The sequence below is a fragment of the Plectrocnemia conspersa genome, unplaced genomic scaffold (genome assembly GCF_051122295.1).
Source record: "Plectrocnemia conspersa isolate PC_06_02 unplaced genomic scaffold, ASM5112229v1 ptg000009l, whole genome shotgun sequence".
NCBI lineage: Eukaryota > Metazoa > Arthropoda > Insecta > Trichoptera > Polycentropodidae > Plectrocnemia > Plectrocnemia conspersa.
Genome location: NW_028277173.1, coordinates 19,164,483 through 19,180,348, shown reverse-complemented (window position 1 = coordinate 19,180,348; position 15,866 = coordinate 19,164,483). Strand labels below are relative to the sequence as shown.

Genomic DNA, 15,866 nt, shown 5'->3' with positions numbered 1-15,866 from the left:
GTGTTTATGCGATTTTCATCACCATGAGAATAAATTAAGCACCTAAAATATCTTACCTTGGATTTATTTTAAAGAGCTTTTACGTTTCATTTTATTCAGGATGAATCATACACATTTATGCTGTTAATGTATTCGTAAAAAGTAAAACTCTCACAATTTTCATTCATTTACAATGTACATATATTCATTGTTTGTCTAAGAATATAATTGGTTAACCAATTTTATAGTAAAATTAAATTGCCACTATTGTGTTTGTACATAAATACTTAAAATAATTAAAAAAGTAACTATTGTTTTAAATATTTTAATCTTGATAGTTCTCAATTTATTATAGGGTATGAGTTATTTTTATTAAAAATATCATAATATTGAATAATCATAGAAACACAAACCTCAAATATTACAAATTATACTTCAAATTTAATCAATGCGCAAAAACCATCTAACTATTTAAAGTAAATGTTTTCAATGGATAGGCAAGTAGGCGATGAAAAAAACAAAGATTTTTTGCATTAGAAATCTGTTCTCAAAGTGTTCTCTCGAGATAACTTAACGCCAAGTGATGACATATTCACGAGCGTTGTTTTTTAGCTTTTAAAATTTCTTAAACACCGCCAGCCACGTTTTATGAATATTAGTTAAAAGATAAACGCTTTACCGTGCATTACGGGTGTGAAATTTTTTTATTAGACAACTACTTAAAAAATTCTCCAATAATATTCGAGTGATATATTACTACTTCAAGCTTGTTAAAAATAAATATGCACAATGTATACTATTGAATATTACACACATATGTATATACATTGCGTAATCCTAAATTATTTGCAAAAACATGTGTATAAAATTGTGTAGATGATGGAGTTATGATTTAAAAACATTGTAATTTAACCTAAAACGTAAACTATATCTTAGACAGGGTTGAAATAAAAAACTTTTTTAGATGTTCATATCAATTACTCTTACTATAAAGGAAAAAAAATGTCGAGAGTCTTTTAAATAAATAGACAATAATAGTTTATAAAAAATTAAAACATTTTTATCAAATAATTAATGCTACAAAATAAGATTTTTAAATTAATATGATTACATTTTTAGTCAAATATATTCATAAATTCTTTCTGTACAACTATCTCGCCGTACATATACGGCGATACCGCTTAAAGGATTCCTCTTTAATCTGGATTAATTATTTAAATAGTATTTTCTCAAATAACATATATTTTTTCCCTGTTTCAGTAAATATATAATTTGAGCAACTTTCCATTGGGTTGGAAAGTAGTTTTAATTTAATTATTGCGTTGAATAGGATAGTCATTAATATGATGATTTAGAATTTTTGCTTAAGAACCATTTTGCTCTAAAGTATGATTGGTGAAAGTGCTTGAAAGTAAACTATATTTTAAAAAGTATCAAAAGCTCGACAATACTTAATTTTCAGTTTTATTATATATTTTTCGTTAAATCAGATGATAAAATTATAAATTTCTATTATATTTTTTTTGTATAATTTACAATTTTTAGCTAGAAATCCATGAATATCAGACAGGTATTACAGTTATTATTATCAGACAGACTAGTTTTTGATAAATAAAGACCGTATTTTAACTTAAGATAATCCAGTGAGCTTATATTCTTTACTTAAGAACATATTTAATAAAAAATTACATAAAGTTTAATTTTACCATTCTCAAACAATTTTTTATTACGACGTGCTTTTAAGATAGATTCATACATATATTTTAGGTTATGTATTATTAATCATAACATGTGCAAACTAAGTTGTTTAATATTGAATAGATTTATAAAAACAACTTAGTACTGCACACAATTATTGAATCTAAATTAAAACTCTTCTATGAGTGTATTTATATAAATAGAAATAGCGATATATTTTTCATCACCTAAGATCTCAATAATATGTTTCAAATTTTAAAAGTAGAACTATACAATTTTTTATGAGGTAAAACTTTTATATTGAGCTTACATGTAAATGCACTTCGACGTTAATTGTAGGGATGATAATAAATATTTTTCCATATCATTTAATAATTCTGTCTTCAAATAAGATACAGCGGCAATTTTATCCAATATTTTGATCCGATTTATAGCTAAAATGTTTATTTTTATATTTTTAATTTTTAAAGCATAGCTTCTTTTACTTTACTTAAGTCAATTGAAGGCGTTATAAATATTCCTCGCAGGCGTCACATTGCTGACTACCGAATAAAAATGTTTAACATTTCGGTTTTTCAATGTATTAAGCGACATATCTGAAAGTCTACATCTTTTTTTAAGATAAATGCCACTGACTTATGACTAAAAATAAAAAAAATCTACTTTCTGTAGACGTAATATAATAATAATACTCAAGTGATGTATGTGTATATAAATTCTAATAAATATACGTTTTATAAAATATTTATTATTTTTTGAAGTGGATATCATTTGCTTCGAAATTGTATTCTGTAACTTTAAAATCATTATATCTTGCTTTTTAAAAACTTTATCAGTAAATTATTATCTAAAGAAATTTTCTCATTGATGTGAAAAGTCGTCTTATCAGTTCTACATTGATCTGCGTTATTAGATTTTAATTAAAAAAATATGTTTAGCTTTTTAATTATTATAAATATTAACTATTCCAGTATATATATGATAGTAGCATATCTGACATACACTTTATTTAGTGATACAATAGAAATTTTAACTAGAGTGAGTACTTTTATCAAGATTAGTTTCCATCGATTTGTACCTAATTAAAAGAAATAATATACAGAAGTAAGATTTACAAAAATAATTAATTATAAATAATAGTATTTTTTTGCTAATATTAATCAGTTTAAGATTAGTTCTATTTTCATGTGAATTAAATAATCACCACGCGTACTGAAAAAAGGTCAGTTAAATCACTGATAAATCACTTCAAACAGAATATCAACTAAGCTCCATAACATTTATATAATACTCACTCGGCAAAAACGTATGTTGCGGGATTCATTGTAAAACATTGTTTTATGTCTATAGGAATATTGTCTTATATCTTGTACATAACTAAGATTGTCTTATATATTGTACCTAACTAGTACCATAGACGAAAATATGTATAATATGCTACCCAAAACTTCCTTTAAGTGCAAAGGAAATCGATACATGCTTTTGCGCACTGACGCTCATCGTCGTCTTTTGATGTAATAAAAGTTTTAAGTCTCTCAATGGGTCATTGAGTTACTATGTCAGTATTTAAATATATGCATACAAATATATAAATAAAAATAAAGTGTATATGCCCGTATTTCTATAAGTCATAGTTTATTTACATGCATGTTTGTCTTTACTTCGCGATCCACCATTCCCAAACTTTATATAGTTTTACTCTGGTTTAAGTGCGTCGATTTGTGGAAAAGCTCGGCAATTACGCCGTCGCGATGGCTATTTGCGTTCGAGCTGTGCTTTCATCGCCGGTTCTGAGTGCCGGTTTTATAGGCAAACAATTAAGCTCCTTAGGGGTCGAAAGCTCGCGGAGCTTTCACGGCGACGCCAATTTGCCCAGGACTTTCTGCGAACTTTTTAATTAACTAGCGCAAACACTTTTAACGACGCCACTCTTATTCGACAAGCAAACAAACGTCAATTAATTTTCGCAAACAGAAAAAATAAAAGCTCTTGGTTGAGGCATTACAACAATAATTATAACGCGATCGTTAATCGCCCGTGACGTATTTTTATAATGAGCTTTTCGGCGCTGCGTGACGATACTTTGGCGTGGCACAAAATTGGTGTTCATTGAGACGTTGTGTGTGTTTTTTTATTCATTCGTGGCTATTGTAATTATGATTGTAATTTTAATTACAATTATAAATTTAATGATGCTTGAACGTGTATAGAAATAGGCAATAATTTTGGAGGACGTATTTCATATCTAGTTTTTATTTTTCGGTCTTAAATAAAAATATTTATTAATTTAATAGATATAGGTATCATCACATATTAATTTGTTTAAGATTTATTAATTGCTGCAGAAGTAATTGATACATAACATTTTCTTTGACATGAGATTGATAGTCTGATTTAATTTGCACATATCGTTTCTATGCAGGATTTCCGTTGCAAAAACATGTTTATAATTAAAATATAATAATACTGAGAATAACTTATAAGTAAATTGTATCATTTATAATATATTTATGTACAAGACCTATCAGCTTACTGAATTGATGAAAAAAATTAGGTATAAAATTTGATTTAAGAAATCAAATTTGATTGATAAAAATCATATTTAAAAAATATTTTTATTACACTTATATATATTTTGCAATATGAATTACCTAGCTTTTAAAATAATATACATTAAAATATTTGTCCCAGACTTTTTTTCATATCGTCTTTTTTATGTTGATTATGTTGTTTAACATTATACTAAAAAAATGTTTTGCTTGTATTCAATTTAAATTTATTAATAATTATTTTATAGTGACACTAAAAAGGCAAATTAAAATTTTTAAATACATTCAATAGATTGATTTGATCTTGTGTCACAAGGACTGTTGCTAATATAAAAAATCCGTTTGTTCGCACAACATTTACGATGTATGTTATATGAATTTAAAAAGAAATTCACAACTAAAAACCACTAAAAATAGTTAAGAGGTAGCAACTGCTTCATTAAATATCCGTAAATGTCAAAGATGGTGTAGAAAATTTCAAATGGGAAATTACGATATCAATAATAATTTTGGATGTAGTACACCAGCAAAAATAGATAGCTTAATTACTCAAACTATCTATCAGCTGGCTAAGAAATTAAACCAGTTTGGATATAAGGTGTATGGATTTCAAACAACACGACAATGCGCTTCTCGATAAAATCAGGCATTTTTGCTGAAAGTTTTTATCTCATCCACATTATTTTCCGGATCTTGCTCCTTCCGACTCCCATTTATTTCAATCGATAAAATACTTCCTACAAATTAAAAATAAAAATACAAATAATGTGAAAACGGAGCTATCGGAATATTTTTCATCAAGGCCTCCAACATTTTTATTCAATTAGATTTATAAAAGGGATCGAGAGGTAGGAGAAGATTATTAGAAACAAATTAATTTTTCAACCTGCATTAAAATAACAGTTTTTTTTATTCATTAAAATAACGAATAAATTATTAATTATTTATAAAAACGTGCTCTTTAATGAATAGACACTGAATATATGTAATTTTTCAATTCTCTTCCCACTTTCGTTACTAATATAGTTATTTTCATTAAATATGCAAGTAATTATATCAAATATATGTATTCTATGTAACATTTATTTTTAAGTAGTATTTTTTAAAATACACATTTCTATTTATTTTTACAAAAATCAGACAACAATCGTTATGATTCTCCATTCAAAGTGTGACTTTACAGTCGTTTATACACATTGTCTGGCATTGTCGATTAGCCGCAAATGAAAATCACAAAAATAATTACACGAATTACACGCTCGTGACTGAAACAATGGCCGCCACTGGTAATTGTCTGTCAATTATGACAAAGTCCTCGTGTAATTGGCATGTCGATGGGCGAGCGTGAAAACGATCTTTGATTCGATCGCCATTACGCCTAGATCAATTATTATAGAACGTGTGGTGCGTGTGGTATAATATAATATAAACACTCATATACTATAATATATAACATAATGGATATATAATACGCCCAGGAAACAAACAAATAGAGAGCTGAAGCTTAAAGCTCGGTTTACACAATTCTACCTTTACAAGAAATAATTTTCCAGATATTTTTTTTTTATTTAACTAATTGGTTTATTTTACTCAGTATCAATAATCAACCTAATACTTAAAAGTTAAATGTTTAAAATAGTTCAATATATAGTTTGAATTATAATAAGTAATTATGCAATAAATAATTAAAGAGATTGGTTGTAATCTGTATGTCTTTAAAAATATCGTAAAGACTGAAGATTTTTTTTGCGACGGTTGCTAAAGTCAATCCGTAAAAAAAACGTAATGCCGGATTAAAAAAATATCATCTTTGAATATATGTATATACTATTCTAATTGCTTTATGTAAATAAGCAATAAAATTTACATAATACATAGCAATGCAAATTATTACTATAATTTTTGCGAATTATGGGCTAAAATATAGTTTTATAAAGCAAATTTTTTTCGCAATTTTTTGAAAAATATAACTTTAGTCTGCAATTTTTAGATCACATTGGAATATGTTGATAATTAATAATTATTTTATTCAAATAGAAAGCTGGGGCTTAAGAAGCTAAGCAGCACTGTCTATATCGATTAAACTTAATAGTAAATAAATAAAACTATTATTAAAGACTGAATGGATAAAATATATTTATAAATTTTACTTATAAATCAATTTAAATAGAGTGGTATTTAATTTGCTACTACTATAATTTTATATATATTTAAAATGTTCAATTTGCCATTGGAAGAAATAAAAATATTATTATAATTTATTTCCTTCATACCTTTTCCACTAATATGTACTAGTTGTTGACATTCATGCAGTAGTTATCTTTACTGGTTTGAAACAGTTATCAAACAGTAAACTATTAAATTTTGTTTTTCTTGTTTCTAAGCATATAAAATATTTCTGATTGTTCATTTGAAGTTCATTTATTTTTGACTATTTTTTCGGATCAAAATAGTTATTATTGTCTTTAAATTAAAATGTATCTTTGTGTACTATTTTTTGGCTTTTCAGTAGGATCTTTGTCAAGGCGTGCATTTAATTTATTAAACTATTTGTATAAATCTAGATTTGTTCAGTTGTAATATATTCGGCGATAAACTCGCATTTGAGTATCCACTAATATATATTTCAAAGCGCTGTAATAAGATTAAGCTACGGCGATAAGACTATTATAAAAAATAATAATCGAAGGGACTAAATAAACTAGTTAAGAAAAAATCGATTGACTTATATTTATTATTTTATTCGATATAGCTAAATTACATCATATTTTATAAAATTAATAAATATCTTTATAACATGTAGGTATACTGTTTACACGTATAATTACTTGTATTGTACAGTAGCAATTAACAAGCTTATGTACTTTTTAATTGGTTCAACTGGTATTTTATGATACTGGGATGTTGTGTCCCCAGTATTTCGATTATGGAAATAATTAAAATTTTATTCAAATGCAGGTCGAGCTCATTGCGACTTAATTGTACGCGCGAGCTTTCGAAAGCTCAAAGGAATTTTCATAATGTTAATATTTCTATACAAAATTTAAATTTTAATTAAATTGTATGCATTTTTATTTACAATAAACGCAGCTTTCCTACGAAACTAATGGGAATTTCTAGTGAAATGAATAGATTTTTAAACAAGCCACAACCAGACGTCCCCTTTGGCGAATGTCGCCTCGAAAACGTGGTAGCCGAGATTTATTTGTCTAATTATTTATTTAACGAGCTCGTCCCGTCTCTAGGGAAGAGCTCGTTATACGGAATGTCTGAAAATAATTATCTTGTTTCCCCGCAACATAATTCTGCAATGGACAAACTTTTGTTGACTTCATTCTCTTCGAGTTTACCTTTTTAAATTAATATTCACACAACACGTCGCTTTATATCAACATTATTATTTAATAAAATATAAAAAATATATATAATATTATTAATAGTATAATAAAGACTGAATGGTATAAAACAAAATATTTTAATAATAATAATAGATCAAAATTCTTCTTATGATCTCAAGCCTTAAATTGCAGAAAATTATTATTGTGTAAGAAAATATATATTTTGTCAAAGTATACAATATTATCACGTAGAAATACAAGATCTATATATATTTATAACAATTAATTTATTACAATATATGTTCATCCTTAACTGCATAAAAAAGTAAATATTAATTTTGTGGAATTTATAACATAAAATTAATTTTTTAATTAAATAGTAAGTTTTAGAGACATCTTTCATATTTAAAAGGATGTACTTTTTGGTTTAAGTATTAGCTAGTAATAAATATAAAATAATATTTACTTGCCATCTGTCGATATATATAAAAAGTAATATCTAAAAACATTTTTAATTTTTGGCTTAGGAAATTGCTAATATTATGGTTTAATGATCGACTAGAAAAATCTATGATTAAATACTATCCTTTATTTTTGATACTGTGGTAAAATATGATTTTAAGTATTTTTTCAATTAAATTTTAAATGCTCCATTAAATAATACTAAAAAATGAGAATGAAAAATAATAAAGTATGTTTTTTCTATAAAATCTTTTATTATCACCGAGTGTTTGAATCGATGCACTTTTTAATATTCTAAGTCGTATACATACGCATTTACACATATATTATAGCATAATGTCAAAAAAATCATACAAATATTTTCTAATAGTTATTTAATAGATACAGAGCTTTGATAAATATATTTTAGCATTAATTTATCTTATAACATTTATATAGAAAAACATTTCTGAATTATTTTTTCACAATACTTTTCCTGACAGTGGAAGCCCTTATAATAAATAAGAAAAATATAAAATATATTTTTTATATATAATACACTAATATATTTATGTAAATAATAAACACAAAATTTCTGACTAGGTAAGGTCGACAATAAACTAAAAATCTCAGTGGGTGATTTAGATATGCAAATTTAATTTGTACGATTTTATTTCCATATACCTACATATTATACTTACTAATAATCACAACGAATTTCTTAACAGAACACAACATTAGGAATGTATTTTTTATTTAATTATGATAATAATATGACTAGATAGATTATCTACTATGAGTTATTACTTTGCACTATTTTATATTTTTATAACCTCATAGAGGCGAAAGCTCTGAAAGTCTAATTCTTACAGGATAATTAATATATTAATAATATCGTTTTAATATGCTTAAGCTATAATACATTCTAAACAATTCTGAATTGTAGACATTTCATTATTTAGTTATTTTTTACATGAAAATGACAGTCACACTATTTCTTATTTATTTTTTATTCATGGAGCATATTAAGATTGAATAATTTTATGGCTATTTCTAACACTTTCATTTTGTAAAATCGGTAAAGGTAAGTTAAAAAAAAAAATCTTCCAAACATTGCCATAGTTGAGAAACTGTGCAGTATCGTAGAAACGTTTGAAGGTAAAATAGATAACGATTTTCAAAATAAGATCTCGAATCTCTTCAATTTAACTCCAGCATTATTTTCTTGGCTAACAGAAGAAACTTCATTAGCTCGAAATACATTATCTGCTTATCTTAAGGTAGCTAGCATTTCTGATGACATAATATACAATATGAATTCTTAGATTTTCGAAAATATTCCCTCACCCTGTAACTGCTTTTATTGAAAATTTCTGTTTTAATTCTGGTTTGGTATGTATCAGACATACTTATTGAAAATTAACTTTCAACCCTTCTTCATAGAACAATCCAAAAATAAATGGATTGAATAATATAAGGTTAATGTTTTTGAATAACTCAACCATCGCATTTAAAAATCTAATTAATAAGCATGTAGCAAGTTGAAATTATAAGTAACTAATTATTTATTGTACTAAATACCAGGCGCGTATGGTGAGATACATTCCCTTTCGCTCGCTCGCGTGTTAAGTAACAAGCGTGAGTGAGAGGAAGTGGACGTGCGGAACGCATGTAACGCACCCCTTTATCTTTCACTCACTCTCGTCACGCGAGCGAGCGAAAGGGAATGTATCGCGCCTTCTAAATACCCTTCTAAAATATTTTAGCGTCGCCACTCAAAAAATGTTGAGAGGCGAATAATATAAAATATTACTAACCGTACACCGTAACCTTTGTCATAATGACTCGTGACTTGTAGGTTTTTATTGTATATTTTGTGATAAATAAGCGTTGTAAGTTTATTAGCATGCCCCGCACTCTTAGTTAAAAATGTTAACTTTCTTAACAATAAGAATATCTTCATAGATAAAAAAATAATATACAGAAATGAAATGTGTGCCGTTTAATGATATGCGCATTAAAATAAATACTTTGTTCCGTAAAACGAATTGTTTGTGCATTTATGTAAAATAAATCTTCGGATGTTCTCTTTGAAAAAGGATTCGTTTCAGAGAGCTTTTCATAAGATGTTCAATGTTCTGACCAAAACTCGCTTCGTTTTATGGAGCAATTATTTAATATGTTACATATATAAATTGCCATTAAATTAAATTCTTGCCCATGGCAAAATAGATTTTATTCATTAAATTTACTTAAATGTCTACAATTCGATGATTAGACACCATAACAAGTATAGTATTATGCTACTATATACTTTGATTTAAATGCAACAATAAATTAAATATTTTCTAAAAAAAATCTTTAAATATGGAATGGTATTTACAGTACATGTTTTTTTTGCACTAGGAAATTAATTATTTTTTCTTTCTACGATACATAAATTAAATACTGTATAGCGTCAATTTCCCCATAAAGCTTACATATTATTGCGTGTTAAGTTTATTTATGTTGAAAAGCAATATCAGCCCTGTGACTATCTCTGGAACACCTCTTGACCGTGAGTCGCCAAAATGCAACCCTAAAATCCGGCGAATAAAACGCATATATAAAAGGATTGATGGCCGAGTTGAACCAACCCAGCCAAGTCAAAAAACTCATCAATACCGGATTTACATAATGTTTCGGCAGAAACGGAGTTAGCAGATAGTAAATAAAAAACGGTAACCAACATGCTACGAAACCCCCCACAACTATGCTCAAAGTTTGCGCGGTTTTGGTCTCACGCCTTAGCGAGGACACTCGATTGTTCTGGTGCTCCAGATTGTGCTCGCTGGTCGAGTTTGGCTTAGACCTGATCGATATCCTTGAAATTTTGCTCCTTTTGTAAGTGACGGTGGCGCTCCTCTTTAAAGAAACTTCTCCGTTATCGTTCTGGATCTGAAAGCTGGTGGCGCTGCGATTCACCGAGTTGCCTGATCGGCACTGGGAGTGGTGTTTCTTTTTAAGACTTTCGCAACTGACGCAGTACTGTCTGGCGGGGACGAGCTCATATGACTGAGGTGACTCTTTTCCGGTTTTGGGTTGACTCTGGTTAGGTTGTTTAGAGTGGTTGTTGGCGTCGACGACCGTTGAAGATTGGTTATGAGTCGATTGGTTGTTGATTGATTCGGACGTCTCAGAATCAGCTCTCAAACAGGACCAACGAGAAAATTTCTGGAAAAATCAACAGTAAATATTATTTCTTATTTATTTTTTCATGGGAATTTAAAGATAAAAAATAGAGATTTTATAATACATTTTACTGGTAGTATTGTTCCTTTGATATTTCTTGTGACTACAGCAAGTTCATGACTTAACCCCATTTGCAATTTAAAAAGTATTATAGAAAATCGTGTAATTATGTATTAAATTAAATTTCTGTGTTGTTCTAAAAAAAGATGAGAACCATGTATTAAGTAACACTAAAAATGTGTTATTATCAGAAAAGAAAGCAAGTATGCACAGAACTTAACCAGGACGTAAAAATTTGCAACACTTAGAATTTAAGAAATGCAGTTTTTATACATTGTAGAATATTATTTTTAAAAGTAAATTGACCAAAGTGGTTAAATAAAATAGATTGCTTAACACAAAAATGTATAGAAATGACATCTTACAATAATCGTCTAGCCTTATTTATTTTAATAAAATGTTTATTAATAATTTTTATCAAACTATTTTTATTACATGTAAAATTAATACCTTTAATTTATTTATTTCTCATTTGTGCTGCTGCGTATCGTAGATTAAAACATTACTTTTATAATAATTATCGAGTGATTTTTTCATTTATTATTCCCTTTATATATTGAACAGTTGATGTAAAAGAATACGTTTTTGGAGAACGGCATTTTAATTCTCTATTTTTCTTGGGGTTTCGAATAAATAGGGTTAAAAATTCCTGTATTTTCAGAAACTCTTTTTTTTCACAAAAAATACTAATGTGAGGTTGCATTTTTATATATGCACATAGAGCAGTTAAAAAAACTTTTATTGAAATTGACGCACCGACCATAAGAATTAAATATCTTACGTATCAAAAGCGCCATAAATCTATTCATTAATTGTACGATCCATTAAGGCCCTTTAATATGCCGAAAATAGATAGATTCAAGTAACAAAAATCAAAATAGGAATTCAAGAATTTCTGTTGTTATCATACAACAAAAGAAATCATATGGAATGTGAAATTTCAGGATGACAAATTGCTTAAAATATTTAACGACAGTTTCAAATCTGTCCAGATTACAGATCTAAACTTGTTGTGGCGGAAAAAGTGTCTGAACACTAAATCTCTCGCTGGCCATGTGTATAAACAGGCACCCCGACAAAGCGGCGCAGGACAATCCCGCGCCGACTAAGCGGCGCCGTCATAGCCGCGCAAAGTCAAAACAAAATTCATTTTATAACATGGTTTTTATTTGTTAATAATTACAAATATATATATAGAAAAAGGGAGGCGTCTCGCTACCGCTCGCGCCGACTTTCACTGTAGAACCAAACAACCTAACCTTTTTTTAATGATATTGAATTGATTTATTTTCATTTCGGTATATTTTGTAACTGTCCAGCATCATCCAATCTATGACTAACTGTTCAAAAAGCGAATCACTAGTGATAGAGCTGTCTACAAAACAAAATAATTAGAATTAAAAATATCATTTTCTTTTATTTTATAATTTTGATTTGCGCAGCAATGTCGGCGCGGCTTTATCGTAGCGGCAATGTCGGGGTTGTATTGCGCGGGATTGTCTTGCGCGGCTATGTCGGGGCGGCTTAGTCGGCGCGGCTTTGTTGGGTCCCCGTATAAACACAGTAACAGAGCCGAAATTCATAACATCATCAAGACTACAGCTCTTAAATTTTGACTTAATGCGTTCGTACATATGCGAATCAAATAGAGTAGCCGACCAACGACAGACGGGGATAAAATATTGAGAAAGTAGCCACTTCCCTCTTCACGTCAACCTTGGTCCATCTTGACGTCCGGAATCCGGAGTTTAACCCGTCTCGAAGACGATTGGAACTTTCGAACGCGGACACGGAAAAGAGGATTTTATGTATTACCATAATTATATAGCTTTATGTGAACGTGACTGAAATTATTTTACAATATCAATTATAATTTAAATACTTTGTCCAATATCTAAATTACTGCCCCTAAAGCATAGATAGGTCAGGATAGAAAAAATATGTATTCCCATTTAAAAGTTATAATGGTGATTTGTAGTTACAAATATGTAACAATATTAAATTGAACTTTAATAATAAAATACATTAACAAGTAAAACAATTGCAAATATAATTTTGAAGTAATTTGGTTCTAATATTTAATATAAAATTTCATGAAATAAAAAATACTCTTTTACAAGCTATTTAACTTTGATAGAAGTTTTATGAAATCACAGCTCAAATATTAAAAATAGAGTTATCAGTGTCCTTTGTTTTGATATTATTTTTTAATGTCTCAATGTATACACAATATTTTTTAATCATTTATTTTAACCCATTGCTACCATTAATAGTTTCTTTAAAATATTCACCATCGAAATCTGTCTCCATACAATAATTTATTAATTGAAATATTTCATGGATTCTGAAAATATAGCAAAAGGATTGAATGATTTGATCCAACACAAATTTGGAATACTGAGTTTAAGACCTAAATATTTATTTAAAAAATAGTTTTGCCTTATGTTTATAAATATTCTCCACAAATGTAGCAATTTTTACATTTTCTTCTATAAAAAGAATGTTTATTTGCTATATTATTTTTATACTAAAGCGAACGCTCAAGTGATTTAAAATATGGCAAATGTTGTTAAACAATTTCTAATAAGATAAATTAAGTGATTAATATTATTTTAAATATAAATTCTAGTATCTAAAATAAAATAAATGTTGACAATTTCTTTTAAAAAAGCTTTTATACGTCAAATGAAAAATTACGCGAAGGCAGTATTCAATGATTAAATATTTAAAACATTTTTACATATTTTAGTTTGTACATTTAAATACAAGTGCTTCGCATTTGGTTCACAAATATAGCCTCACTTTATCATTGACCCAATTTGCGAATTAATTCTCTTCACCTCTTGAGTGCCCATATAGTACAATAGTTTATGCAAATTATTTCATTTATATCTTAAAGGGAAATGGTTTTGATGTTCCATATTAATTGATATCGCACGGAGATTACTTCAAATACAATTGGAACAACATGAATTTATGCATCCAATAGGATGATATAGAATTTATTATATTTTTAATATAAGTCTTACTCAATACCTTTGGACCTCTAATGGCCGCCGAAGATAATTGCTGATGTCTTCTTGCAACAACACAAGATATTCTCACGTAGACGTACAGCATCACAACCATTGGTATGAAGAATGAGCCCATTGCGGAGAAAACGACATAGCCAGGATTTTGATTGTATCTACATTCTTCCCTCTCTATTTCGTACCTGAAATTAAGTTTAATTTATGAAATATATGTATGTGTATATATAAATATATTTAAAACCCACCATCCTAGCATGGGAGGGCAAGTTATAGCAAGAGCCACAACCCAAACTGCCAAGATCATTATCAGAGCCAATCTTTTCGATCTCCTCCTCCTCGAGTACTTAAGAGGCTGTGTCACGGCCAAGTATCGATCTACGCTAATGGCACACAGGGACAGAATAGAAGCAGTACACAGAAGCACGTCCATGGAGATCCAAATGTCGCATAAGACCCAGCCCAGCTGCCAGGAACCTGAAACAGAAACATAAACTAGTATCAGATAAAATTGTTTCATTCATACGTCAACCGGTAGCTTCGTCCTTTCCCAAATCTAATGGTGCATGAATGTGTACGGAACGGCTTTAAAAGGGTACTCGCTAAACACGGCTCTTCTATTGACTATGACAAATTATGTGTTCCATCTCCCAGTGCTGCTGCTGTATTAATTTGGTCCCATTGAACTTTCGAGTTAATTAAGCTTTAATCGATAGGTTTGGTTCAGCGCGGTTTTGTCTTAATTTATCTTAAAATACAGAGATTTTTATATTGTAATTTTAACGAAGACATTACTCGTAAAAATAAATACTTAATTTTAGTTGAACAATTTTATCTCCAAGCTATATCAAGTGAAAAAATTAAATAAATGAGTATTGCCTTAAAACCTAAGTCATTTGCTTAACTTTTTGTTTGCTTGTTTCATATCAAATGGCAGATTTTCATTTAGTTGAAAACGGACCATATTTTTTTATTTATTTTATGTGGAGTGTCTTGTTTTTTTATTTTTATTTGCATGCAGATTTGTTTTTTTTTATTTTTGGGCTTTGACAAAAACGTCACGAAAAATCAGAATTTTGGATTTGGCGACGGTATTGTTAGTCAGAGAACCGTAAAGCGTTAGATTAATGAATTTAAAAATGAGGCTCATATTAGAATTTTATCTACTGTTGCTGATGAAAGATTTGGAAGCATTAATGAAGCTAATCCATATACAACTGTTTTAACACTCGCAGCAGACTTAGGTTTCTTATGAAACTATTTCACGACATCTGTATGTCATAGGAAAGGTGAAAAAATTACTGCAACGTTTCAAAGTCTGTTCTTCATTTGTTCTCAGAAACAATATAGAACCATTTTTAAAGAGAATCACTACTTCTACGATAGGAAATGTATTCTATACGATAACCAGAAAATATCAGGACAGTGGTTAGTTAGCAAAGAAGCTAAAAAATATACCGTAAAACAGAGTTTGCATCCGAAAAACATATCGTGATAGTATAATGGTGTTTTAAAAGAATTAATCCAATTTAAAAAAATGA

The 15,866-nt window shown here is 28.5% G+C and overlaps 1 protein-coding gene across 1 annotated transcript in view; it reads right to left on the bottom strand.

The window, feature by feature from the left end:
• Positions 1-10,486: 10,486 nt before the first annotated feature.
• Positions 10,487-15,866, bottom strand: part of LOC148232142 (putative G protein-coupled receptor No18) — a 100,973-nt gene continuing 95,593 nt past the window's right edge. The window contains exons 3-5 of the mRNA XM_088191998.1: positions 14,574-14,802; positions 14,244-14,510; positions 10,487-11,036 (exon numbers count right to left, since the gene is read on the bottom strand). Of these exons, the coding sequence (XP_088048124.1) occupies positions 10,505-11,036; positions 14,244-14,510; positions 14,574-14,802 (1,028 nt within the window). The 3' untranslated portion in view covers positions 10,487-10,504. The remainder of the gene's footprint in view (positions 11,037-14,243; positions 14,511-14,573; positions 14,803-15,866) is intronic.